Raw genomic sequence first — 27,178 nt, 5'->3', positions numbered from 1 at the left:
ACCTTGCCAGCTTTCCAAAGGATGCCACACACTGCACCCTCCTGTAGTATGTAGATGACCTCTTCCTTGCCAGTGACACCCAGGAAAATTGTGTAAAAGGCACAAAGGCCCTCCTGCAACTCCTGCCACACCAAGGATACCGAGCCTCATAGAAAAAAGCACAAATCTGCCAGCAACAAGTCTGGTACTTGGGCTTCCTTTCCACCCAGGGAGAAAGGGCACTAGGGCCAGAGAGGAAAAAAGTCTTTAACTCCTTACCCCAGCCGCAGACGAAGAAGGGCATATGAGAATTCCTGGGGGCCACCAGGTTCTGCAGAATCTGGATTCCCAGATTCTCAGCAATGGCAAGACCCCTCTACAGCCTCCTGGGGGGTGCCAGACTGAAAGCCCCCTGTCTGGACCAAAGAGGCAAGAGCCATATTCCTGGAAATAAAAGCTGCTTCAGAACAGGCACCAGCCCTAGGCCTGCCAAATATAAAAAGGCCATTCAATCTCTTCATACATAAAAAGTAGCATTTCTGCATTGCAAAGAGCACCAAAAGGAAAACAACCCTATAACACAGGGGAGCCAGCTAGCAGATAAAGTAGCTCAAACAGTGGCCAATACAAAATAGATAAAGCTCCTTCCCTCCAATATGGCCCTAACACCCCCAGTGGAGGCCCCTCCACCCAAGCACACTAAAAAAGAAAGGACTGAGCCATAGCTGAAGGAGCCACCCTGACTAAAAACACAAGCAATACTGCATAAGCCAGTTGCCAGCATTATGCTGAGCAGTGCATGACTTGTGCCAGAAATAACGCTCCATCTGCACCACGCCCCCTGCCCAGTGTCCAAAGAGCAGGAGTTGCCCCCTTTGAAGACCTTGAGATAGACTTCACGGATGTCCAGCCAAGCAGAGGACTCAGATGCCCCCTAGTGACAGTGTGTACATTGCTTGCCTGTTCCTCCTGACTGTACTCAAGTCTCAGCCTGCATCTCCCACTACCACTCTATAATGTTATTTTTATATCTTCTTTCCCATCCCGTCCTCCCCCTCACTCCTGGGGAACTTCAGTGTGGTTGCATAAAATCAGACAAATGGGGGACCAGGTTCAGTGCCTATACCTACGTGCCTGCTAAATGTTATGATAAGAACAGCACAGCCCTTTGCCTTAAAGAAGGGAAAGGCACTGAACTAAAACAATAAATAAATGAGACTCAGACTGTGCAATTAGGGGAAGAAAGAGATCCACTGTCCGCTGGACCTGCCTCACCCACATTGGAACGTCTGATGGGGAAGTCCAGAGCCAAGCACGAGGGGCAGGGATGGAAAGGTCAAGCAGGCCCTGCAGGCACTGACTAAAGAGCCAGTTTGCTGCAAAATATCGACCTCTCAAGTTTTTCCATAACAGATTAAGCATTTAGTATTACTACGAGGTTTGCCTTCAGTCCCTTGAGGGTCCTCAGCTCCTACTGCTCAAAGTTGGTGGAGAGCTGGGCTAAAAAAGTGCGCCAAGGAGGACGGGGGTGGGGGTGGTGGCAGGGTGGTGGCACGTGCCCCTTGCTCTCCTTTCTAATTTTAATCGGCCCTCTAAAAAAGGTGCCCATCCCCTCCAATTGCGCAACCCCCCCCTCTGACATTTGTGCCTTCTGAGCTACAAATGTTAAAATAGAATCCATGGCTAACAACTCTTTCAACTGGCCTTGCTGGGCCAGCGTTTCTGTTGCTCCTTGAACTACTAGTGAGACCCTGCGTCTTTAAGTAGCTCATTAACTTTATCTGGGAACGCATTTGCTCTGTACAGCCGTGTATATGCAGAGCCATTATGACCCTATCATAAACCAAGGAGGTGATGCTCCCTAAAACGAAGTGTTTAAAGGGACATCAGATGGCGGAGTGATAGGGAAAAAGTGACAAGGACAGCAATCTAGTCCAGGTGGCTCCCTTCTGCTGCTCTTCTGAGCAAAGACAACAGAAACTCCCTTAGCTTACCCCGCCCCTTCACTCCCCGCTCTGCCAGGCACTTACTCCCTAACCTCACTCCCTAAACTTACTCCTTTGCTTGCTCATTTGCTGTGCACGTAGAAATGTTGCAGATATGGAAGCAGAAAGATACCTATTACTCCCCTTGCCTTTGTTCTGGGCTCAGACCTTGGGAGATTACTCCCCTCTGAGCCCGCTGGTGTAAAATAAACCTCAACACTCCAAGATATCCGAGTGCCACTTGGTTCTTCCATTAGTGATCCAGTCTAGGTTTTTCCAGTATTTTCCATAAGTAAGACTGTTTAGAGGGAACTGCAGAGAAAAAATGTTAGTTCCATAAGAAAGCTACAAGATGCTAAGTAAGTCACATGGGAAAAAATCACCTGCTACAGTGCCATGCAGGTTTCATGAAAATGATGTTTGGACTGGAAACATGGTTAGATTTCAAGTGGGATGTGGAGGGAGAATATGGCATTCCAGCAGAAAGGAAGAAAGGAGGAGGCAGTAAGTGCCAGCAAGAAGCGGGTGCTAAGTTTGATACATGAGATATGGATGCTTTGTATAAAAATCTTGACATAAAAATAGATTTTCTTTTTACCAAGTTAATTTCTTTCTAAATAATTTTTATTTCTTAGAATTATCTATTTTCCCATGGCCACATATTTTGTCAAGTTCTTGATTTCATCCCAGGATCACTACCACAGCATTTCTGCTTCCAGCACCTAACGATGAGCATGAAGACCAAATCCGTACTGGCCCGAGTGGGACTGGGAACTGTTTCCTGACCCAAGGGAGCATGTGGCACATCCCTGGCATGTCCCTGTGCCTTGCAGAGCATAGAGTCTCGCAAAACAAATCACGTCACTCACTTCAATTTGAGCAGCAGCCGCTGTGACACTCAGGTCGAGAGGAAGCAAACAAAGTGCACACTGTGAAGCAAGAAGCCCCTGTCCATGCAAGAGAGTCAGGCGCTCGATGACCGAAGAAGCGACAGCCCTCCAGTGCAACAGTCTAACTGGAGAATAACTATTTCCTACTTGTTTAGGTGGGGGGTAAAAAATATTGAATATGAAATCAAAACACACAACTTTTAGTATGTTTTAATAGCCATGATTCTTGAACCAAGGTTCAAGATTTATAGGATCACCAACTTTTTGCATTGTTTTAAGCTCTTCATTATGTTAGTACAGAATTAATGCACTGACTTTTGCTAATTCATATAAGAAAAAATGGAAAGTCTTCAGGGTTTGGTGGGGAGGGGAGGTCAAACATTTCTAGGTGGTATTCAAGTTCTAGCACTTAACTAGTGTGGTGTCCTCGCCAAGCTTAAATCTCCAGAGGCTGTTTCGTCATGTATAAAATGGAGGATAATAACATTTATCTTGTTAGAAAGAAGACAGGTGAGTGACGTCATAGCACAGTGCCTGGTGTTTAGTAGGTACTTAGTAATCGGCAGTTTTATTATTTATTATTTTTTGGACAAGGTTGGAAAGTCTCCAAGGGGGAGAGGGGACTATTTTCCCTTTACTTCTACTATGTCCACAAAAACCTCCATACAGTGCCTGGGACATAGCAGTCACCGAACAAGCTCATTCGTAGAAAATGAATCCAAGAGAATAAACATGAGAGCTGAACTGGGTAAGAGGGCAGCACATATCCTGCGGCATGTGCCCTAAAAGCAAAGGCGCATACAGAGGAGCAAAGCACGGCTGTGCTGTCATCTGCCATTGCTGTGGTTGATCAGGGGACACCGGGCCACTGGCTCCTTGCTAGGGCTGAACAGTGTCACCATCCTCCTCACAGAGTGCACACGCAGATGCCTGTGTAACTGCTTCCAGCAGTGTTCACACTTCTTTAATTTTCCTCCTCTCTCTTCAATGTGAGTGCAGATGATTGGCCCACAGAAAAGCCTTTTGAGCTAATCCCACTAAAAGACCAGAATCTTGTAGGAAGCAATAATATGAAGTCCATATTCTTGGGCCGAAATGGTATTAGAATGGAACATCTTTTTTTTTTAATTGAAGTATCACTGATAAACAATCTTATGTTGGTTACAAATACACAACACAGTGGTTCAACATTTACCCATATTACCAAGTCCTCACCCCCTCCAGTGTGGTCACTGTCCATCAGTGTACTAAGATGTCACAGAATCACTAACTGTCGTCTCCGTGCTGTACTACCATCCCTGTGACCAACCTATAATTGTGATTGTGAATTATGGTGCCTCTTAATCCCCTTCTCCCTCCTTCCCCTCCTTCCCCAGTCCCTCCCCTTTGGTAACCACTAGTCCCTTCTCAGTGTCTATGAGTCTACCACTATTTTGTTAGAATGGGATATCTTTTTATGAGCACACAAACATCCCACCACCCTAGTTTAGGAATACCTTAGGAAAGTTACTCTTCTCAGAGTTCAACATTTGACATTTCCAAGGACAAGACGGGTCAAGTTTAATTTTCTGAAGGTCAGTGTGAGTTATGTTTCTGAGGTCAGTGTGAGTTAGTTTTCAGAATTACTGTTCAAATCGTAAAGGGCTCCCAGAGGACTGAAACCATGGTTGTAACAGGCCCCAGTGTGTTTGAATTGTAGATGGCCTGTTACATCAGGATGGCTATTGGATCAAAGCCAAGGGAGAGGCAAATGGCTTATTTCCTAGCAATAGGAGTGACGATGGCTTTTAAAATTAAAAACATTCTAGCTCTTGGACCCAATAGTTTGATGACCTGACCCCAAACTACTCATAAGGTATGTCTGTCATGTGTACATACACGTGTGTTCAGCAGAAAATTTTTCAGAGTTGGAAACTACACAAATGCCCATACATTATGGAATAATAAAATAAGTTATGGGATATCCATACACTGAGACACCATTAACCTATAAAATAAAGCATATCAATATATTCTCGCATGGAAAATAACCACGATACATTACATAAAAAAAACCACAGTTATATGACAGAACAGTATAAGCTCATTTAAGAAAAAATGATTATGTATGTTAGGATGTACAATACAACAAAAAGCGAGACTTTGAGTCCCATTTGGACAAACTGACCATGTTCCATGACTAAGAAATATACTCCAATCTCTAAACTAGATCTCCAGGAAACAATCTGAAGGAATATACATTAAGTTATTAATAGTTTTCTCTGGGGGCTGGACTTTTAGGCACTTAACTATTATAGTATATTTTTACAGTAAACTGTTGTCCAGAATATATATTATCAATAAGCAGAAGAAAATTATTTTTGTAAAAGAATTGACCAAATATTAAGAGTAAATGATAGAAAATTAAACAAGCTTCTGGCTTGATGTCCATGATACTGTGCCCTACCTTTTCTCTGAAGTGCTCGTTTCTAGAGGCTGCTGCCAAGTAGCGCATCACAGCCTCACTGACTGTGCTGTCAGCACCGGTTAACAGCAGAGCCAGTGTCCTGAGTACTTCCTGCTGGGCTGGGAGGCCGCTGGGCGCAAGGTCAGTCATGGCCCGGAGCAGCTTTTCATCTCTTAGTGACTGCAGAGTCTGAACCATGGAAACTAGAGAGCGGAGAATACATAGGTCACCTTCTGACAATAAAGTACAAGCTCACTGAAAATATAAACAAGATTCAAATACATACATAAGAACAGATCCCAATATATATGAAACATTAGCATATAGTAAAAGTGATGTTTCCATATATATTCATATAACTATATTAAGGCAAATGACAAATCATATGAGAAGAAAGTGAAGGTGGGTCTCCATCTCATAATGGCAACTAAATTAACTTATAGGTGAATTAAGTAGTCAACTATAAAATTAACAGTGACAAAATAACAGTAAAAACTCTATAGCCTTCCAGATACAGCAAGCTCTGTTGCCCCTCTCTATCTCAGTCATACCTGTCTGGCAAATCCCAACCCTGAATGACCCTAATCGTGTTCTCTTTGGCTGCACTCAGATAGTTGAGTCCTGATGGAAAAATACAGTTATTTGGTTGGATTATGGAGGCAATATGACAAAAAATAGGAATTTGAGTCCCATTTGGACAAACTGACCATGTTTCATGACTAAGGAATGTATTCCAATCCCTAACGAGATATCCAGCACAGGAGCCCATTAGGCACAAAAACGTCATGACAAAGGTGTATCTGTTCAGTAGAGATGGGAAAATAGCCTAAAATCCACATTCCATTGATAGAGCCGCATCCTCTACACACTGCACAAGTTTGTGAATCATAAAAGATTTTTTTTTGCTTTAATTTCCTACTTTTCCCACTGTGGATGTTCTAGTAATTTCACTGCTTAATAAATAAATATCACAGTTAAAAGTCAAGATAGTATTATATAAAACAACTAAGTAAACAAATAACCTAAACATTCAATAATAACCAAATATACTAGTATGTTTCCACATACAGGAGTATTATAAAACTAAAGATATGTTTCAGAGAATTAATAACATGGGATATAATGTTAAGTAAACTAGGATATAATAGTCTATGATGAGCAATCACAATTTTAAAATTCAAAACCCATGCACTTTCAACTGAAAAAGACAATAAAATTTTCAAAGTAGGAGAATAGGGGATTTGAATCTTTTCCTTTCTACCTCTATATTTTCTAGTTTTGTTTTTATAAGGAAAGACTTTTCCTTTCATAAAGAAAGAAAAAAAAGACATGTAAAACATTAGGATTTTTGCATTGTTATTCTCTTACCCATCCTCCATTCCTGAGATGTGTTGGGTCTTCTCTGGGATTATATAATAAGACGCTTAGAGAAGTTAACTGCAATTGATGTCAATTGAGCAATACAGAAACTTACTCAGAAAATTGATTTAGACTGTGACAAATTTCGAATCAAGAAATGAAGAGTATAATAAAGTGAGACCCTGGGTCCTGACACCGTGCCTGTCTCCTGCCGGGCCCTCTCCCTCTGGTGCTCTGTACCAGCATCTGCCACTGGGGATGTGCTATGCACAGATTGTCCCATGCTCGGGCTGGTATGGCACTGGGTGCAGAAAGACTTTCTTCTGTGCTGGATGTGTGCTGCAGGGTTTAATGTTCTGAAAAGAGAAGGGCCAAGCCTGGGTCTGGGCCAGACACGCTGCTCCTGCCTGATGCTGTGCCAACCTGTTTCCAAAGAACACAGCACGTTGCCACCCTTTACACTCCACCGTCAAGCCTTGCTGGGTTTGCAGAGCAAGAACTTGGGAACCTGAAACCAGCCCCTCTCCAGTGGCTCCACTCCTGAAGAGGAGTTCACTCACTGCAGAGACTTATTTTATGGCTAATACTCAAGGTCCCGCATGAGAAGGCAATCCTGAGTTTCACGGCCAAACTCCCATATTGGTGCATTGGATATGTGGCCTAAGCTGTGGTTTTCCATTCTTCCCTCCTCTGCGTTCCCAATATGTCACTCCACTTGCCTTCTTTTGAACTCCATTTCTGCTCATTATTAGGAAAGTGCCACCAAAAAGACCAACATAAAATAATATTGCCTGTAGGCTTGATCCTAGAAATGGCAAATACATTAATGAAGGAAAGAAACTGCAGTGAAGTCTTAGGTAATTTACCAGGTTCCTGTTACTGTTACACCACTGCTGGATGGTGGGGATGCTCTTAGTAAGTCCCTGGTTCATTGCCAAGAAGCTTACTAATATTAAGGGTCCAGATGTCATATAAAAGGTAAATCTCAGCCTAGCTGTTGACTTGGGGGAAAAAAGGTTACCATCACTAAAATCTGTGACTAAAAACATCAGAGAAAATTCCAAATTGAGACACCACACAGATTGACAAAAGAACATGTCCCACCTTGCTTGGCCAGCTGATTTAAGTAACTCTCTAGGTCGCTCACACTGTGGCTGGTAAAGTAACTGTAATACTGGAAAACGGTGATGACTTCTGAGGAGAGGCTAGAGGAAAGCAGAGGCTCAGCCTGGTCCAGGATTTGGGACACCAAGGTTTGAAACACTGTTTGGAAGGGGAAGATACGAAGCAGCTTTTAAGAAGCAAGGTCATTCATTCATTCATTCATTCATCTTTTTATATGTCATATGATGGAGTATGTAAAGTGAGCTAATCTTCAGTGGACAGCAGGAGGATTATTGCACATCAACACACCTGTATAACTGTCGTTTGGATCAAGATACAGAACACTGCCAGCACCCCATAAAGTTTTCTTGTGCCTCCTTGCAGTCCATAGTTACTTCCCGCCCCTCACAGGTAACTAGAAATCTGACTGTACCAATGCAAGTTAGGTTTGCCTGTTCCTGAACGTCACATAAATGGAGTTATATATTTTGAATCTGGCTCCTTTTACTCACCAAAATATCTCTGAGATTCATCCAAATTGCTGCTTATATTAGTAATTTATTCTTTTAAAAAACTGCTGTGTAATACCCCATCATACGAATATTTTATAATTTATCCATTCTCTTGTTGATGGGCATTTGCTTTGTTTCCAAGTTGCATTTGCTCTTGGGAATAATTCTGCTATGGATCTTCTTATACATGTCCTTTTTTTGTGAGCATAAGCACATATTTCTCTTGACATATTTAGGGGTGGAATTGTTGGATCATAGGGTAGGGGCATATTTAGCTTTACCAGAAACTACCAGTTTTTCTAAAGTGGTAATACCGTTGGATATTCCTGTATTGGTGACATTTTAATGTAAAAAGTATATATACTAAGTAGCAATATAGAAATATAGTGCTTTTAAAAGTCACTGATGATATTCTCAATTACACGTGTTAAAGTCTCTCTTTTCTTATATCTTACTGAGTAGCTGACGTTTTTCCCTGGAGAGGAAGCCTTTTTCTCAGGGCTGGCTGCAGGGGAAATGCCAAGGGAGTTCGGACCAATGCCCACTCGCAAACTGAGTGGCAGAAACGCTTCCCCCTCCACGGCTTCCCTGTACCTGAGTCTGCAAGTCCTGGATATTCTCTGTTGACAGTTCCGGCAAAGCTGGCTTCCAGTTGCTCAATCACTCTGTCAGCTGAGCTGTGGTAGACACCAGCTGGGCCACAGCATTTGGTCCAGAATGACAGCAAAGATAGCTTTTTGTGGAATCCTGGTATGGCTGCAAGAGAGGAATAACCCCCAACCCGCCACACATGATTCGAATAAAGCTGATTGAAGAGCTGTAGCTGGTGGGATGCGGGTCAGGCAGGCACCATCAGGGGTTTTTAGAAAATTTGTTTTTTTAAAGACTGTAGTTTTTAATCAGAACTACATGATTCCTCTGTAGTTGCCAGATGGTCTAAGCAACCAAGAAGTTCTGATGAGGAGCCCATCCAGCCTGGGCAGCAAAGAAAATGCTGCAGAAGCAAAGCCGTTTGCTTTCAGGGATGGAGAACACAGCAGCCCCACTCTTGGGAGATGTTCTAATCACCTCACTTCCCTTAACTTTACAGAAAACCTGTATGGGATCAAAGGGTCACACCCCAGGAGAGTCTTCAGGAGGGGATGGAACAGAACAGTAGGCGGCTAGAGCAGGGTGCCTGGTGGCTCTCAGACAGAAGTGATGCAAGAGCCCTGCGCCATGCAGCACACAGTCAAGAGTTCACTTGTGCGCAGTTGTGATGGTGAGGAGGGGCCTGCGAGAGAAGGGGACACTAGGCACTCATAGCCTGAATGTCCTGCCCTTTTTCATGCCTGTCAGATCCTTACCAAGGTCACCTGCTCCTAGTAGGCCAAGATGCAGGAGGCAGAAACGCACAGGGAGAATCTATAGGGAGTTCTAAGCTTAAGCAGAGCTAACCTAGAAGATCCTTGTGTTCTACTACTTCCACTGAAAATCACCAAAAGACAAAAGTTTTTAGGTTTCCTAAAGAACCCTGTAGCCATACCACACAAATTCCAAGATATCTTCCCCATGTCAAGTTCTCCACCAAAAACCCTCTGAACCAGGGACTCTCCTGAAGGCCTCTGAATCCATGTATCTACCTTTTCCCAGTAGAGGTTGGGAGCATCTTGCATTTGACAGTAAGCTGCTATGGGAGTTGTCTTAACGAGCTCCATGGCACAATTTGATCATCTGTCCTGAAATGGAACCACAGCAGCAGAGAAAGTCTGTGGAAGTCTGTCTACGAGGTGGCTGCTGCTTGTTTACACTCTGGCATCTGGTTTCTGGAGGTGGAGGCCCCTCTAGAAAAAGTTGTGTGTCTGCTGGTTTGACTCCAAAAGCTGAGGCGTGGTGTTGATGAGACTGTGTGCTCTATTCTCTGGCCCAAGAATGCCTTTGTGCTCTCCTGGTAGGCAGAGGAGTGGGCTAGTAGGTCACCACTGACATGGATGGGTTGTAATTTGCAGGTGCTTACCTTCGACCACAGAACTCATGTTTCCTATGTTCTCATCACTGACAGCTGAGAGTTTCTCCATCACTTGGATTTGCCTAGAAAGCTTCTCTAACAGATTTCTTGCCACAAATGGGGTTTTGCTTGAGAAAACAATTTGCTGATAAAACAAACAAAACCACTGCGTCAATGAGGTTATTGTCAGTACAGTGTTCTTCACTCAAACTCATCTTTCCTAATGTAGCAGTAATTAAACTCATAGTGTTTTTGTGCCAGTTTGATAATGTTCCTCATTCCATGCCGGTTATAACATCTGATGAAATCAGACATGTTTTCACTGCTTTAAACTTTTTTATGCTTGTATAAGTTCTGAATTTTTCTTAATAGTAGAGCTGCAAGGTTATTATAAAGTTGCCTTTACTTTTATGTACAGAAAATCTGTAAATCCTCTTTGAAATTTGGAGGGCTTATTTAGGTTGCCTATCTGTGTGTGAGCAGAAAAAAGACATATTTTACAAGTGCACTGATTTTTCACAGCATGGATGTATTTCCTTGCATTCAAGCTGAAAATTAAGAGCATGTTCTATAATAATCATAATTATAATCAAAGCTATCTCACTATAATTAATGAGTACTTATTATGTGCCAGGCACTGGTCTGAACCCTGTACATGTATTAACTCATGTTATTTCTCATAACAGCCCAATGAGGTGGACACTGTTCATATCCCATTTTACAGCTGAAGAAACTGAGGCAGTGGGAGGTTAAATAAACTGCCAAAGTTCACGTAAGTAGTAAGTGATTCCACTTGTGTGCCTGAATGAGGAAGGGCCTGAGCAAGGGAAAGGCCGAAGTCAGTTGCCGCCTGAAGGTTCCAGTCCTTTCTGTGTCTCGCAGAGGCCTGTCCCAGTCACCTGGCTGGCATGCATGCCTGATGCAGACCCATACGAACACTCTGAACTGTCTAAAGCATTTGGATTCTAAAACAGTTCTCAAAATTAAAAGTCTAGTGCAGCAATTCAGTAATTAATGCCTCCCATGTAAGTAAATACAGTAGAAATGAACTGCTTAATTTTAAATGTAATTATAGCTGTTATGATTCTTAGGGAATGCCCATTTTTATCTCTTTGCAATTCCATACCAAATAAATATGTAAACCCACTGGGTGTGAGTTAGAAATTTTCTAATTCTTATTCCTTCATTTTACATCTTTCTATCTACCTGTTTTGCTTTCTTAGTGTTGATTTTCCCCACAGAATAGCTGAACTTTTAACTGTGGCCTTATTATAGGGAGAAACACTGCCCTGAATATTGCATGTCAATTAGTCTTTGGGAAAATTCTCTTATTTCTCACAAAATAACAACTTTACCTCTAAAAGGTGAACAGGTAGTTTGCTCAGCACTGTATTAGGCTCAGCAAGGCAGAGCTGTGAAAATCATCTCATTCAAATGGTTAGTGAATAGAGAATAGCTGTAAGTAAACAGTAATCGTTGCCCATTTTGCACAGAAAAAAAGAAAATCACACCTTCTGTCAGACTGGTTGTCAGTACTGGCTTGTAAATTCAACAGCCAACAGAAGAGATCAGTTGGGGTGTTGGCCAACCTACTGGCAAGTTGCCAACAATTCCCACAGCAGCAGGTGCCTGAGGCTCCTTCAGGGCCCGTTCATCCTGGAGAAGTAGCTCCTGGGGCCCTTCCAGTTGGTCTCCTGCTCTAAGGAGTTCAGTTCCTTCTCTTCCTGCATCCTCCTGCCTGGTGCATCCCCCCAAAACCATCACACATTTGCCTTCATGTTATTTTCCTGTTACCCACACAGCCACAGCCAGCTGGGAGAACCAGACTGGCAGATGAGCAACCAGGCCACGAGGAGGCACGTCAGCAAGTAGGGCTTGGGGGAGGGTGCTCATTCAAGACAGCTGGAGCACTTCCTGCGGCACAAGAATTTCAAAATATTTGCTTCACTGTTGTGAAGTCTTAGGTAGTAAACAGCCTGAAATGAGACAAAAAGAAAGCTCTCTGGTGTCCCAGAGTGAGAGCTAACTTGTAATGATAATGGCTTATAAAAATATTCTTTCCTGTTTGTGGATAAAATGACAGTTCCTGTGGCCAGGATTCTCACCTGGCCCTGGTTGACTAGCTCACTGCACACCTGTGGGCAACACATGGCTGTTGACTCTATATAAAGAACTTTGCCCAGTGCTCTGCCTGCGACATGGTGGCAGGGCTGCAAGGCTGCAGGAGAGCAGAGCAGAGGCTGGAGTGGTGGCAGCTCCGAGGACAGAGGCCCAGAGGACGGCTGTGCGAACAGAGGGGCCCAGAGGCAGAGACCAGCTTGCTGCACACAGACTGGCTCTGAGTGAATGGGATTCTAGTGACTGACCTGCCACCTGGAAATAGTTAGGTATAACCCTTTCACCCCAAAGAGCGTTCTGCTGTCAATTTCTTTGGTCACACTGAATCCATGGTGAACTTGCCAGGGGGCTGAAACCCATTAGCAAGACACTGCTGTGATAGGTAGTTACTCAAATCTGGGAAACCCATGGTTATACTCTGTAACATTTTGCTTTTACCTATTTTGGCAGTGGAAAACTAACTCATGTGATGTATTCATATTAACACGTTAAATAACACTGGCTTTTAAGGTTCTTTTGTAGATGGCAGAATACAATTCCTTTTTTTTTTTTTCTGTTAATCACATTACTCTCAGCTATTACCAAATGCTTTGAAAGCAAGAGCTAAATAAATTTCACCTTCCTACCTTTTAAGGTCTGGAGATCTAAGTTTTAAGATGGAAAACCCAGGGTTGAGAAAGGATGGCCATGTCTATCAGAGTTTTTGAGTTGGTTTAAATCAAAACAAGATTGTTCCTGAATTCTATGTCTCTGAAAACTAAAAAAAGAAAGCACCCATTTGTGGTGCATAAACAATCTGGGCTCTAAAACCAAATATGGTCCTGTGGATAAAGTGAAGGTTCCTGTGGTCAGGATTCTCACCTGGCCCTGGTTGGGTAGCTCACTACACACGTGTAGGCAATACCTTGTTATTGACTCAATATAAAGAGCTCTGCCCAGTGCTCTGGGTGACATGGTGGCACGGCTGCAAGGTTGCAGGAGGGCAGAGCCTGGAGTAGTGGCAGCACTGAGGACAGATGCCCAGAGGATGGCTGTGCGGGCAGAGAGGCCCAGAGGCAGAGACCAGACTGCTGCATGCAGACTCGCTCTGAGTGGACTGGATTTTAGTGACTGACCTGCCACTGTGGAAATAAAGTTGGGTATAACCCTTTCACCCCAAGAACGTTCTACTGTCATTTCTTTGGTCACACTGAATCCACAGTGAACTTGTCTGGGGCTGAAACCCATTGGCAAGAGAAGTCCCCAACCCTACCTGAACGAGCTGGGTGCAGTAGTGTAGGTGCCTGACAATGGTGATGTCCAGGCTTTCATTTCCTGTGGTCAGTGGGAGAGGACTTCCTGCCACACTAGTCCCGACTCCTGTGTCTTCAGTCAGTGCTTCGCTAAGATGCCCCCTGGATTCTGGGTGTACTGACTGGTAACTGTTGAAGCAGGAAGGTGAGCAAAACATTAGCTATTTCTTATTAGCAAACCGAATTCAAAAATACATCAAGAGAATCATCCATCATGATCAAGTGGGATTCATCCCAGGGATGCAAGGATGGTACAACATTCGAAAATCCATCAACATCATCCACTATATCAATAAAAAGGACAAAAATCACATGATCATCTCCATACATGCTGAAAAAGCATTTGACAAAATTCAATACCCATTCATGATAAAAACTCAACAAAATGGGTATAGAGGACAAGTACTTCAAAATAATAATGGCCATATATGATGAACCCACAGCCAACATCATACTGAACAGTGAGAAGCTGAAAGCTTTTCCTCTGAGATCGGGAACAAGACAGGGATGCCCACTCTCCCCACTGTTATTCAACATAGTTCTGGAGGTCCTGGCCATGGCAATCAGACAATACAAAGAAATAAAAATGAATCTGTTGCATCTATGTTATTTTATTCTTAAAGTAATGTGTGTGGGAGGGTGGGAATAGTTGTCTCATTTCACACATGGCAGGACCGAGTGGCAGAGATGGTAACCAGTGTCCTGGGTTGCACAGCTAGGCAGTGACAGGGCAGTTTTGGCTTCCGGTCTCCCTTTCCCTGGCCTCCACAATTTAAAAAGATCATGTACCAGAGCTTAAAGGTGTGAATGCTTTACTCTGATTCACATTTGATTCCAGGGAGAAAACACTCCGTTTATGTTCTGACAGTCAACACAGATTTAAAGCACATGCACACTTTTCACAATTTTCCTTAGGGCCTCTGGTGACATACAGTAAGACAGATCAGATTAGACATACAAAACTTATGATGGTTTGGTTGTATAAAATGCTTTGTATAGCATAAAGGAGTTAGATTGATGTCTGACCTTGATATATCATGTAACAGCTTAAGATAATAAGTACAAAGAAAGGTTTTTAGTTTAAGAAACATCTGATAAGTAATGAATGACTCTATAGCTTCTTACTATGCTGATAGACAGTGACTGCAGTGGTGGGGGGAGAGGGGAAGACTTGATAATATGGGTGAATGTTGAAACCACAGTGTTGTTCATGTGAAACCTCCATAAGATTGTATATCAATGATACTTTAATTAAAAACATCTGACAAATCAATTAAGTTAGGAAAATCTCAGTGTAGGATGTAGAAGCATAACTTGAACATTACATTCAATTAGTGAGTTTTCTATGTCCTCAGTTTGCTCAAGGGATAAAATTCTTTATTCTTTATCTCATTTGTTCTTTTCCTGGTTTTATTTTGGAATAACAAACCCCCAAAATATTAACAGCACCCACAGAGGTTTGTGAAGGTTGAACAGCCATAGCTTGTTGTGATTTGAAAACCTGTTTATATAACATGTCATAAGTAAAGATGGGTGGAAATCACCTTTTTTTGGGGGAAAGTGTGTATTTTTTTTTTTGGAGCAATTGATGGAAGTATGTTTCACTGTGCTTGTTTTGCTTCAACTGAAGTTACAAAATGGGCCCCGGGCTCTAGCTCTGAATACATGGTTTGGCTATACAAGAAAGCCTGATGGGGAAGGTGACAGTATTTCCTCTTCACCTCCCTTCCCACTGCCCTGGCTTGTCCATGCCGTAGAGGAGACCACATGTTCTCTGCACAGGGCAGTGACAGTCAGCAGTTACCAGGCATCCCTCCTTATGTTCTAAGGGAAGTATGTGTTCCAGGGCTTAAACTGGTTTAGATATGGGCATTGATGAACTTCATCTGGACTAAAGGGAATGTGAGAGCAAATGCAACAAAATGGAGAGATTAGAGGTAAGACACAAACCAAGGAAAACTAGGTCCAAACTGACTGTGTAGTAGGAGCTCTCAGGAAACACCGTACAGTTAGTTAATTTGGAATTAATTACATTGGAGTCAAGTTGCAGACACTGAGCCCTATAAGAAGTATGTGTACACACATAAAGGTACACACACACACACACACACACACACACACACACACGCACGCATACAAAAATCCCCCTTCATTTATAAGGAAGGAAAGCAATTTATTTTCCCTTAACACAAAAGATGTGAACAATATTTAAAAGTTGGCCTCAACAGTAAAAAGGAACTGTAAGCCAATCCCATAGGGAGTTTTATCTTTCGTGGACATATGCAGCAGGTCCTGTCTTGTGGTGACAAAGAGCTACTATATCATCTAGAAGCAGACACTCCAGGCCTCAGACTTACCTATTTTTCTCAGTCTCAGTGTCTGAAAATACTGAGTCAGCACCTCCTCCAACATTACAAACCTCATCACCATCCTCCTCCTCATCAAAATCAGAGGTGTTCAGGAAATCAAAGCTTTCTAAAGCACTCTCAACTGTCAGACTGAAACTGGAAGACCTGCTGCGGCTTACTGCTGGCTTGCACTGCAAAGGTAGAAGGACCAAGGAGAACGTCAACATATTCAGAAGGAGAAAGACAAGGCATGGCACCCGATTTGAGATGAGACATTTTCTTTTTTGTCAAGCTTTTATTATTATTTTTTGTTGGCATTTAAAAAATGCATTGAAAATATTCATAGTAAAAAAAATACAACCATGGATAAAATGACTGGGATTTGTTCCAAAATAATCCAGAAAGAAGTAAGCAGGTAGAAGAACAGATAAGACTGGCCAGGAGGTGAGCACTATAGAACCTGTGGGATGGGCACATTGGGATCCATTCTATGATTGTCTCTACTTCAGTTTTGAATTTTTCCCATAAAAAGTTAAAAAAAAATTACAACCAGAAAGATTTGGAAACAGAACTGCTATTCTCCTCTGCCTGGTGTTCAATCCCCAATAAAACTACAATGAGCAGACAATCTAAAGAATCGCTGAGTCAATGCCAAATACTAACCCATCTTTAACCTCAAGTGGCAACGTCTTCAGTGTCCTGAGACAGTAACTAGCTATCAGGGCACCTGTTCTAAGTGATTAACAAAACAAACCCCAGAAACAGAAAACTACTCAAATTCACCTAACCTACACTCCCTAGGCAAGTAGACTTAAATGTTAATTTTACATTCACAGCATAGAGTTTTTCTTTGCGCATCAAGGAGAAAATGAATGGTACGGGCACAACAGCAAACAGTCCTGTTTCCTCCACAGCTCTGTCCTTGAAGAACCGAGTTCTACTTCTTCCCTGGCCTGGCCCTGGAATTATGTGAGCAAACCCATTCTATAGTCTGGAGAAGTTCATATTGCTGGACATAAACAGAAACATAACAAACAGAATGATGTCAGTTGCTATGGGCACAGAGATGGAGAGAAGTACTTCCAAATAGTCAAGAGGATGCTGGGGTGGACCGGACAGGACAAGTCCTGCAGTCAAGAACTAAATGTCCTCCATCCAGTTAGGTGGCGCACTTTGCTGACTTCTTAACGCAAGGCAGGAAGGGCCTTGCAGGTATCTGTCTCTGACACTCAAGAGGGCACAGAAAGCACATTCGGTCTTTTAAATCAGAGTTGTTTCATTCACCCTCAGTGATCTCCGTCCAAGAGGCAGCATCATTTAGTTTCTGATCCTCAAGATGTTTAGCATCCTAGGAATGTGAAGGGGGGAAAAAAGAGAAACCTTTGTCCAGCTGATGCTTTATTTCTGGCTGGATACAAAGCCAATTGCCCCAGACCTAAATTCTAATACTATTTTCAATCTCAGAGGGAGAGAAAGAACCAGTCTAGACTCAACCCACTTCTAGAGGTCTTCTTTCCTACACTAGCAATCGGCAGAACTTCCTAGACTAGCAGTCGGCACAATTTGGATATGTTTAAATATATTGATCATAACAAAAGAGGAGCAGTTAAGAATTTTAGTAGAATAATTTTGGAACAACAGCAGATTGAAATAACACTCTGGAAAGAAATCTGTGACCACCAGATTTTCGTAAGACTAAATGACAATGACTTGATCACTGTTTCTTGGTGGAATGAGCTACTTACCAACGCCCTCGATGCCTGGCCATGGGAGCTACCGTCACCACTGGTTTTCTTCAAGGCATTTGTGTATTTTAGGAGGGGTGACCTGTGTCTTAGCTCTCTAAATTTAACACCTGTTGTCCACAAACAAAGCTTGTCAATTGTGCAGACAAAACCTTGTCGAGGGGATAAAAGATGGTCTCATTGGATTACTAGACAAGCAGCCGCTATACATGAGCCCCGAGCTCATACTTTTGAGCTGTTTTACAGAAAGCAGATTCAGAGCACCCTTCCCTGATTCTGAGAGGCTCTGCCTCGAGCTGAATTAGTCTGTCAGGGGCATTAGAGAGGCTGGAGAGTTAGGGTGTGAATTATTATCTGCCCAGGGCAGATGATCCCTTCCAGAGCTAGATGGGCATGACCGAGAGGGATCAGATGGTCAGAAAAGCCTTGGAAATGTAGTTCTTCAAGCCACTGGGAGGCCATGTTTTAAAGCAAGCAAAGGGATGCAGCAGCCTTCTGTGGGTTGCCACTGGCACTTTACTTTCCAGCCTATTTTACATGAACAGAATTGCTCTTTCAAGAAAAAGTATCCAACTTCTCTTCAATATGGCAATATGAATCCGAGTGGCCAAGCAAAGAATGCAAGAAATGGCAGTGGAATTTGTGACAGAAATTCAAGTTCTGACCTCTGGTGTGGTGTTTTTAAAATTTTAATCTGTATGCCAAATGGAGACAGATACATTCTGGCATGGCAATAATAATTTCCTTATTAGGACCTTCAGCCTGAGGGGAAATATCCTTTTTATTCCTACTCTCCTGTGTCAACCCTGAGCTGTCTGACCTGGAACAGGACTAAAGAAGATAAACTCTGGTGGAGTTGGGGGTTCCCTAGCTTCTAGAGTATGATAGGTGATTATTCACGGATGATTAAGATTCTGACTCACAGATTTGGGCCAAGTTCAGCAGAAGGATTCCTCCAGAAGGCAGTGCTGTAGGGGGAAGGGATGCCCATGGCTCTCACTCTGCAGCTGCCTAATTCTGACTTCAATTGGGGAAGGGCTTTCCTGTTTTTTTTTGACTCCAAGAGGTATTCAGTAACATCTCAATGAAATTATGATCAAAATGCCACCATTTCACATTTGGAATTAGACTAACTCTGGAACTGAAGGAGTTTGGACATTCTTTAGAGCTGTTATTTTAACTCCTAATCATTTTAGTTAAGTGACCTGATGTCAGGAAAATAAAAATTCATATGCACTATTGGTGTTAAAAATCAATGCCATTTAAATGATGATTTTTTTCTTGGTTTTGTGATGGAACAGGATTTTTAAATAAGACAATGCTATTTTAAACAGAATGTTGGTTTAACACACCTCTCTCCAAACCTAATTCAATTTTCCTGAAGAAGTACTTACTTTTAGAATATCATCCAAATGCATGACTTCTTGGTTCAGATCCTGAAACTCTTTATACTGCTCTTTATGTGGTTCTAATGCAAGGAAAAGCCCATTAAAGGCATCCTCTAAGCTTCCATCTAGAAAGGATCTGCAGCCTTCGGAGTCTCTGCCGACAGAGCCCTCAAAGAACAGCCTCTCCGGGGTGGCTGGCGCCTCTGCTGAGGTGAGCCTCTTCACCAGCTGCTTTGTGATGTTTCCTTCAAAAGCATCCAGTTCCACAGGCTTGAGTTCAGAAGCCTCATCGGACTCTTGCAGGAGTGCCTCCGCGACACCCTTCTCAAGGAACGGGTGCTCGCCACCAGCAGACACCTGGCATGCCTTGGGTTCTCCGGGCTCCTCAGCATCTCCCTCCACGTGTGGCCTTGGCTCCTGGCCTTCTCCTGAGGAGTTTCTGGAAGATGCTGGCCTGGCGTCATCCATGCCCTCGTTTTGGGAGGACAGGCTGCTGTGGTTCAGCTCTGCGGGGGTGATGGTAATTTCTGGATTTGCTGAGCATGTGTTGGAAAGAGAGCCGGCTGGGTCGGGGGTGAGGATGCGGTCCCCTCCGTGCAGGTCACTGAAGCTGAGAGAGAGTGGTGTTTTCTCCTCGACTGCCTTTCCGTTTCCAAAGATGTCATCGGGTAGATTAGACTGTGGAAAAGAGGCATTTCAATATTATGTTAAACGTAAGCGATGCATTTGACATGGTTTATTTCAGACAAAATGGAAGACAATTAAAATCCAGAACTTTCATGTTATTAACATTTTATTTGTTGATTTTGTGTGTGTGTGTGTGTGTGTCAAAAGAAAACAAACCCTTAAAAACTCTATTTCCAGTGTTGAATCTAGGTGAAAGTTCATTGTACTATTTTTAAGTGTGACATTTCTCAAAAGAAAAGGTTGGGGGTGGGGGAGATGGTGCTTGTTTCCTAAATCCCAGGATCTCACAATATCTGGCAGCCACAGGTGTGAATAATATTACCACTTTTTTTTTTTTGCATTTATCTTAGAAGACTTTCCAACATTCATGCTATTTCACACAAAAGATGTGATACTTTGTTCTGCTTCAGTTCTCATAAATTATTTTTTAAAATCTCTATCCACAAATCCCAGGTCCTTGGAAATGTCTTATAAATTTAGTAGCCATGCCACAAATAATTAAAGGCTAGAAGTACACTTGCATAGCTTCTATAAAAATCGGAGAAAAAGCCTAATAAACTGAACATCTGTCTTCCAGGATTACAAATTCCCGGAGTTCTCAGGGTGTCTAGAAGCACTGAGTCTTCTGTCAAGTGGACCCAGGCTGGGTCAGGTACACTCTGTGATTCCTGAAGTAGAACTAGGAAGAGAAAGGTTAGAAATATCCAGGTAACCAAGATAATTTGTTTACACAGGAGGCATTAAAACAATTTCTAAGTCATCTTTCCTTACACTGTGCTCTGCATATGGTGTCTAAGTGTCAAATGCTGCTCTGTGGGAAGTTTTCTAGTTTTTTATGATCAACTCCTTCAAAACGGATAATTTCTCTTGGAGTCTAGATTTGACTTTTTAAGTAAATCATAAGTACCACATGAACACCTATTTTAAAGACATATAAGGCAATGAATTAACACAAGAGTGCTGGGACTAAGACCATGAAACAAAAATGTTGTCTAAGTGAAATGGGGAACAGACAGAGAGACAAAAGCTCCCTGTCCTCCCCCAACAGTCCTTGGTTCCTTCATGGCTGGACTGGGGCCACTAGATCCTGACACAGTTAGTTCAACCCAAACTCCCTACTCTTGTCTGACGGAAGGTGACCCCTTGAATAAATGTATCACTGGGGTACCCAACTAACTCTGCAGCCTCACTTTCTGCCCCCTAAAAACTGAGAATGCTCCCCTCTATTAGTGATTACTGGATTGTGCTCCTGTGGCTTGGGGGGTCAGGGAAGGGGTGGAAGGGGTTCCAGGGAACCCCCTTCAGGATCTGCAAAGGAGAGGGGTTCTGGGCTCCTCTTCTCCACTTCCAGCCTACCTACCTCCCATTTTCCCCCTCCTCTACTTAAGTCCCCTGCCCCCACGTACATTTTATGCCTTTAGGAGACATACAGGGGGGCTGCTGGGGAGGAAGGGGGGAGGCCTGGAGTCTTCCTCCATGCACGTTCTCCTTGGGGGTCCCTTAGGCATCTCCCAGAGCCCTTGGGTCCCCCAGGAGGTCCTGCCCCACCTCAGCTCATCAGAACACACCTTTCCTGGCGGTTCTGAGGGAGGTGGGAGGCATTGGCTATGGCAGGGAGCCGGGTAGTTGGGATTCCCATTCCAGTTCCAAAGTCCTTCCCTGCCACTTCCCTGGGGTCTCACATTCTCAGCTGTAATTTGCATCTACTGAAGTGGCAAAGATTGACTTAGAATAAGTGGAGATGCTCTGCTCAAGGGAATTTACAGTCTAGCAAGGGGATGAGCCGATACACAGGCACACAGCAGTGCAAGGGAATGCGGGTCAGAACCGCAGACTCATATGATGACACAGCCCCAGATGGGGGATGGCTGCTGCCCGAGTGGAGATGGTCCTGGAACTCAGCCCTCGAGGTTGGGAGGCACGGGAGAGGAAGAGGAGGATGTGCACTCGAGAAGGAACAGAGTGTGTGAAAAGACAGGACCTCCTGAAAGGGGTGGTGCAGTTGGAAAACAGTGGGGAGTTCAGGGGGCTGGAGAATGGACAGATGGGTGGTGGGCCCGGGCGACAGGGCTGTGGCCAAGTGGGAACAGCTGTAAAGAGGACTTTGTTCATCCAAAAGGCTACAGGAAGTCATCAAGTTGTTTCTAATCTTGCTCATGTTTAAATTATGCTATTAAACCTTTACCAACTTCCTCCACACCCCTCCAACCTACAATATGTGAGCATAAATATCTACATCACATCAATAGTTATGGAAATAACTATCAGCAATATGGTGCATCGGCACACACTTTCACGCTGCGTGTTTTCCCCCGTATAGTCTTCCCATTTTCCTTGGAAACTCCACTCGAGTTTAGCCGAGTCCTTTTCACCTGTGTTTTATAATTCAATGAAAAAGATGCAATTATTAGTATTATTAACCAGAAAACTTTTAATCCCTTCCTCCCTGGACATTAAAAGATTATTTTTAGGTCTGTAAAGAGCCGGATACTCCATGTATGTGTTTATAAATGTGCATGTGTGTGTTTTGTGACATAAAGTGTTAACACATATAATGTAAGCCACCTATTGCAATCCTGAATGCAAATTACCAAGTGTTTTTTACTAAGGTATAAGTATAAAACGGACAAAAACCACAGTAAACTAAGGCCAAGAACCTCTTTAAATAAAAATAGCTCTAGTAAAATTGGTTTTACTCCCGATTTCCTCAAATGCCAGGTTTTGAATGCTAGAACTGTGTGTAAAGATGAGTATCAGTGATAAACTAGCTTAACTTCTAAACTAAAATCTTCTTTGACCTTGAGTGTAACTGTTTTTTTTTTTTTAATGAAAATCTTGTTACCATGGATATCTTTGCCACAGTGGAGAAAAATCACAGCACAAAAACAGGGATGATTAGAAGGAAGGACAAACCACCTCACGAATAAAGGTGCATGCATGACAGACTTTCCCACCCGAGGGACAGGGGATCTGTGACTGTTAACCACTGGGCCAGACAGGGAAAAAGAGAAAACAAGAGACATGCCAAAGCAAACCCGCCCCAAGCCCCAGAAAGGCAAGCACTTCAAACTCAGGCAGGCCACCCACACTCACATAAAACTCTAGCTGGGCCTTGGGTCTCAGCCTGAGGGAGGGCAGGTCACTGAAAGAGTGGCTGCGGGGCAGCTTGGCAAAGAAAGTACCTTGCAAGGCACTCAAGACAGACCTTAGCTTGTCTGGAGAAGGATGCAACCATCTCTTCAGAAGTCAAAGCAAGATGGGGAGTTAGTGGAAAGCATCAGGTTACCATGTTTTGTGAGCTTTTTGGTGAGTGTTTCTGATTAGCAAGGAGGCCATTTTTACATCTACTTCTGTAAAAGGCTAATCTTAGTTGCATGTTATTATCAAAGCACTTGGTGTGTGGGGTCAGGGGAGAGGAAGACAGAGAAGGTTTATCAACTGTATGCAGATGGCCAGAGGCATCTTGAAAAGTGCTCTCCTTAGTCCCTACTGGCCAGGTGAACTTGAGCGACACTATCATCAGGAACAGCTGAGAATCCCTATGGCAGGATGTCAAGCATTTCAAACAGTGGGTGCAAGCAGTGCCTGAGGCTCACCCTCTCCCCTCCAAAAATCCCACAGGACTTACAAAGAAGGCGTGATCTCTGAAGGTGGGCGTTTCCGGGGTGCCCTGGCTGTACAGGGACATTCTTCTCTGGAGCGCTGCCGCCTTGCTCCCTGCGCCTGAAGACGGTGTCATGTCCTCCACATCAAACGGACTGCAGAACAACAGGGCCCCATGAATGGACCTGGGTTAGAATCACCTATAATCACTCGGCCATAGGCCAAGAAAGTGCTTTATTATACCAAGTAAATCCAACCAATGGGGACTGGGCTGGGTTTAGCCAAACTTGTCTGTCAGAAAATAAAGCAAGATAAAAGGAAGCAGAGCAGAAACCTAAGTCTAGACCCACCCAAGGGACCACCGATTATCATCACAGTCTCAAGCACGATTTATCTGCATACTTAGATACTAGATTAATCTGTTCTGTCATTAGTATTAGAAATACAAACATTTTAATGCTTGTCCTAACATGAGATGTTGAAGAAGTCTAAAAGTTCTTTCAGCATTGCAGGGATAGACACTTTAACAATACACGAGAGTAATAGACTATTGCTCAGTTCTGAAGAAAACAAATGTAAAGCCCCATTTGTTCTAAGGCTCAGAGCCTCATTGGTAACTAAGGAGAGAAGAGCTATCTGTTCACAGGGACGCTCTCATCAGCGTGCCAGTGGGTCGCCCCGCAGGGGGAATGGGAGCTCTTGCATTTGAGACGTAAGTGACTCCAAACTAGGAGGGAAGAGCTAGGCAAACGGTGCTGACACTGTGAACAGATAGCTCTTCTCTCCTAACGGAGTGTATTCCTAACATAATGAAATTGAAAAGGGCAACTTACTACCAGGTAATTTCCAGGCTCAGTTTGATGGTGCCAAGGTCATTGATGTCAACGGCTACCACCTGAGGTCGAGCTGCAAACAGCTCTTTGGTCTCGCAGGTCACACTGCCGACCAGGAGGTGAGTTGCTAGACCTTTGAGTTCTGTGACCTAGTGAGAGAGGGAGGTGGAGGGTCTTATGAGACAGCACGGAGTACGGTAGGCGGCTGTGTTTCTCGGCCGGCTGAGTCATTCCAGAGTGGTATCTGAAATCGGAGCTGGGTGTTTCCAGAGCTCATCTTACATTTCCTTGTCCACTCTGATACGAGGGCAGCTGTCTTCACCATGCACTTGTAGTGCAGAGAGAAGTCTGTGGGAGGGAGGGACAGCAGGCAGAAGCGATGGGCAAAGCTCGCACCGATGGCTCATCCAGCCACGGCGCTGGGAAGACAACCAACAGCAGTGCCCGCACTGTACCTTGATGGAGATCAATCCGACGATCAGGGGCAGGAACACCACCTCCTCTCCATCCCAACTCTGCTTGCCGTTCACTTCTATTTTGCCTTTCAGTTTCCACCTCTGCCGACCATACTTCATGAAAATCTGGGGAGAAGACACCAAACGCGCGTTGTGTACACCTGCCCTCCCCTGCCTTCTCTATGCAAATGCCCAGGTAAATAAAGCAGCCACCGTTCCCCTGCCTCTCCCCACCCCCGCTCCAGCCCTCAGGGTGGTTTCCTCCAGTCCCTGGGCTGGGGGTGGGGGGTGGGGTGACACAGATGACAAGTGAGGAAGAGACGTTTGAAAGGGGTAAGTTCCGCTTCTCTGACCAGAGGGTGTGTAGAGCTTCCTTTAGCAAGACATCATCACACCACGCCCTCTGGCTCAGGCAGGTCGACCAGTTCTTTCTCTTGTTATTCTACGTTACTTCTCCATATCCACCCCACCCCCCATTCCTTTAGAGAGATAAGCCACCTGCTCAAATCTTCTTCACAGCCATTAGCCAGAAATAAGACATCCTCTTTCTGGATGAGGGAGACAGAGGCTGGACAGGATTTCAAACTCTGACCAATCTTCTGAGGAGAGGGTGTGTGGTCTCTCCTTGGGCAGATGGCTTTACTGGTTAGGGGAAGATGTTCCCCCGACCCCAAGAAGAATGATTATAGAGGGTCTTGGAGGAGAGTGTTAGATGAAATAATTATGTAAGTTCCCTTTTTGTTACAAGGGGAAAAGATAATATAAAACCTTTTACTTTATGAAGCATAATTTTATAAAGAAAAATTTAGAGACTGTTATTCTTCAGTCATGATACAGATTGGTCATGATCCTGGATTGGATCTTGGATCAGGAAAAGAAAACTTGTCAATTACAATACTGGGACACTTGGAAATATTGGAATGTAGATCATATATCAAACGACATTAGCTACCATGCCAATGTTAAGCTTGCTGGTTGAGAATTGTACAATGTTTGTATGAGAGAATGTCCTTACATTTTTAGGAAAATAATTTAGGACTGAAGGGCCATGATGTCTGTGTATTAATCTAAAATGGTTCAACTGACACCTACCCATCAAGCCCTCAATTCCAACACCCAGTCTAACATAATACTTACCTCATATTGGTCTCCAGGACAGAGGCGAGCAAAGCCAGCCAGACCTGCAAGCAAGCAGATGGGGCATGAGGCCCGGAACATGTTCCCCCTTCACAAACCCACACTGGCACATTCATAAAATTCCAAAAGTCAGACCTTAATGAAAACCCATGGAATCGTTTTGGGGGACCATCTGTGGTCGCAGCTATTGTGGGGAACTCCGTCTGTCACAGCTGGAGAGGGCATTCCTTGCAGGGGTAAGGAAAGAGGTGGTTTCTGGGCAAGGAACACTATTCAGTGGGGACCAGAGTTCAGTGTAACTTCGGCTGACTTAACATCCAACCAGCGTCCAGGATCGGGGAATGAGAGCCAGAAAGATACATTCCTTTATTTACCCAACTTCTTTCCACGAAAATAAACAGCTCTTGTTCTTTGTATCCCAAGATTTGTGAATTCTGCTAGTGCCTCCCATTTGGGTTACAGTTCCTCGTACTTCTTCCCCTTGCGTCACCCCAGTTCACACCCTCCAGGATTTCCCTTATCCTATCCATCCTGCATAATGACACCCACCCACTGTGTTATGAAATTACTTAGGGGGAATTATCATCTACACAAAACTAGTGATTAAAAAAAAAAAAGAATCCAACCAACCAAATAACAACAACCCGTACTCCCAAAATGAAGACGAGGCCTCTCTCCTCTCGTGTCATTTCTACTCTCTCTGTTCAGTTGGAAAGCCAGCGCCACTTCCGGTGTGGCAGCCAGAACAAATTTTGTCAGGCTAATGGCCGTATCATGCAGCATCTCAGGAACCCTAAGCCGGATCACTATTTCTCTTTCTTTCTATAGATATTTACTAAGAACTCAAAGCACACAAGGATCTATGCATTGAGGTCCAGTCTGGAAATTAAGAAAGACTTTACTGATACTCATAACACAGAAAAGACGATGGTCAAAGCCCACAGGAATGAAACAAATAAGGACCTGTAGGCAGTAAGATGGAGCTAAACCTGAAGTTGATTTGTTTTATCCACCGGTTAGCTTATCTAGCTGATAATTTATTTACTTAACTCTAGTTTTTTCACCTTTAAAATAGGGATAACAATGTCCACCTAATATAATTATTTTTAAGGATGATAGATGGCATCTGTCACAAAGCAGGTGCTTAATAAGTGGTAATTATATATCCATGAGTGAGATACTACTACTCATTGAGCACGTGTGATACACAGTTCATTTAAAAGATGTTACCTATGTGGAAAGACACAGCAAACTGACACCCATCGGGGAGAGGAACAGCAGTGGAGAGATAGGAAAAGGAGATCTCTGCT

The 27,178-nt window shown here is 43.6% G+C and overlaps 1 protein-coding gene across 6 annotated transcripts in view; it reads right to left on the bottom strand.

Annotated features, from left to right (window-relative positions):
- RIPOR2 (RHO family interacting cell polarization regulator 2) overlaps positions 1-27,178 on the bottom strand; it is a 260,160-nt gene that overhangs the window by 16,457 nt on the left and 216,525 nt on the right. For 3 of the 6 annotated variants that reach the window (XM_036911673.2, XM_036911674.2, XM_036911675.2), the window contains exons 9-19: positions 25,869-25,912; positions 24,732-24,857; positions 24,277-24,425; positions 23,469-23,598; positions 19,160-19,831; positions 16,030-16,211; positions 13,633-13,801; positions 10,272-10,407; positions 8,870-9,031; positions 7,764-7,922; positions 5,301-5,503 (exon numbers count right to left, since the gene is read on the bottom strand). In XM_036911673.2, coding sequence (XP_036767568.2) covers positions 5,301-5,503; positions 7,764-7,922; positions 8,870-9,031; positions 10,272-10,407; positions 13,633-13,801; positions 16,030-16,211; positions 19,160-19,831; positions 23,469-23,598; positions 24,277-24,425; positions 24,732-24,857; positions 25,869-25,912 — 2,132 coding nt within the window. Of the gene's footprint in view, positions 1-5,300; positions 5,504-7,763; positions 7,923-8,869; positions 9,032-10,271; positions 10,408-13,632; positions 13,802-16,029; positions 16,212-16,293; positions 17,369-19,159; positions 19,832-22,933; positions 23,078-23,468; positions 23,599-24,276; positions 24,426-24,731; positions 24,858-25,868; positions 25,913-27,178 lie in introns of those variants that run through there. The other 3 variants (XM_057494078.1, XM_036911676.2, XM_036911678.2) reach the window with 3 other exon arrangements.

This window comes from Manis pentadactyla, chromosome 16 (assembly GCF_030020395.1).
Source record: "Manis pentadactyla isolate mManPen7 chromosome 16, mManPen7.hap1, whole genome shotgun sequence".
Lineage (NCBI taxonomy): Eukaryota > Metazoa > Chordata > Mammalia > Pholidota > Manidae > Manis > Manis pentadactyla.
The sequence above is the reverse complement of the archived record's forward strand: the minus strand, read 5'-3'. Positions and strand labels throughout refer to the sequence as shown.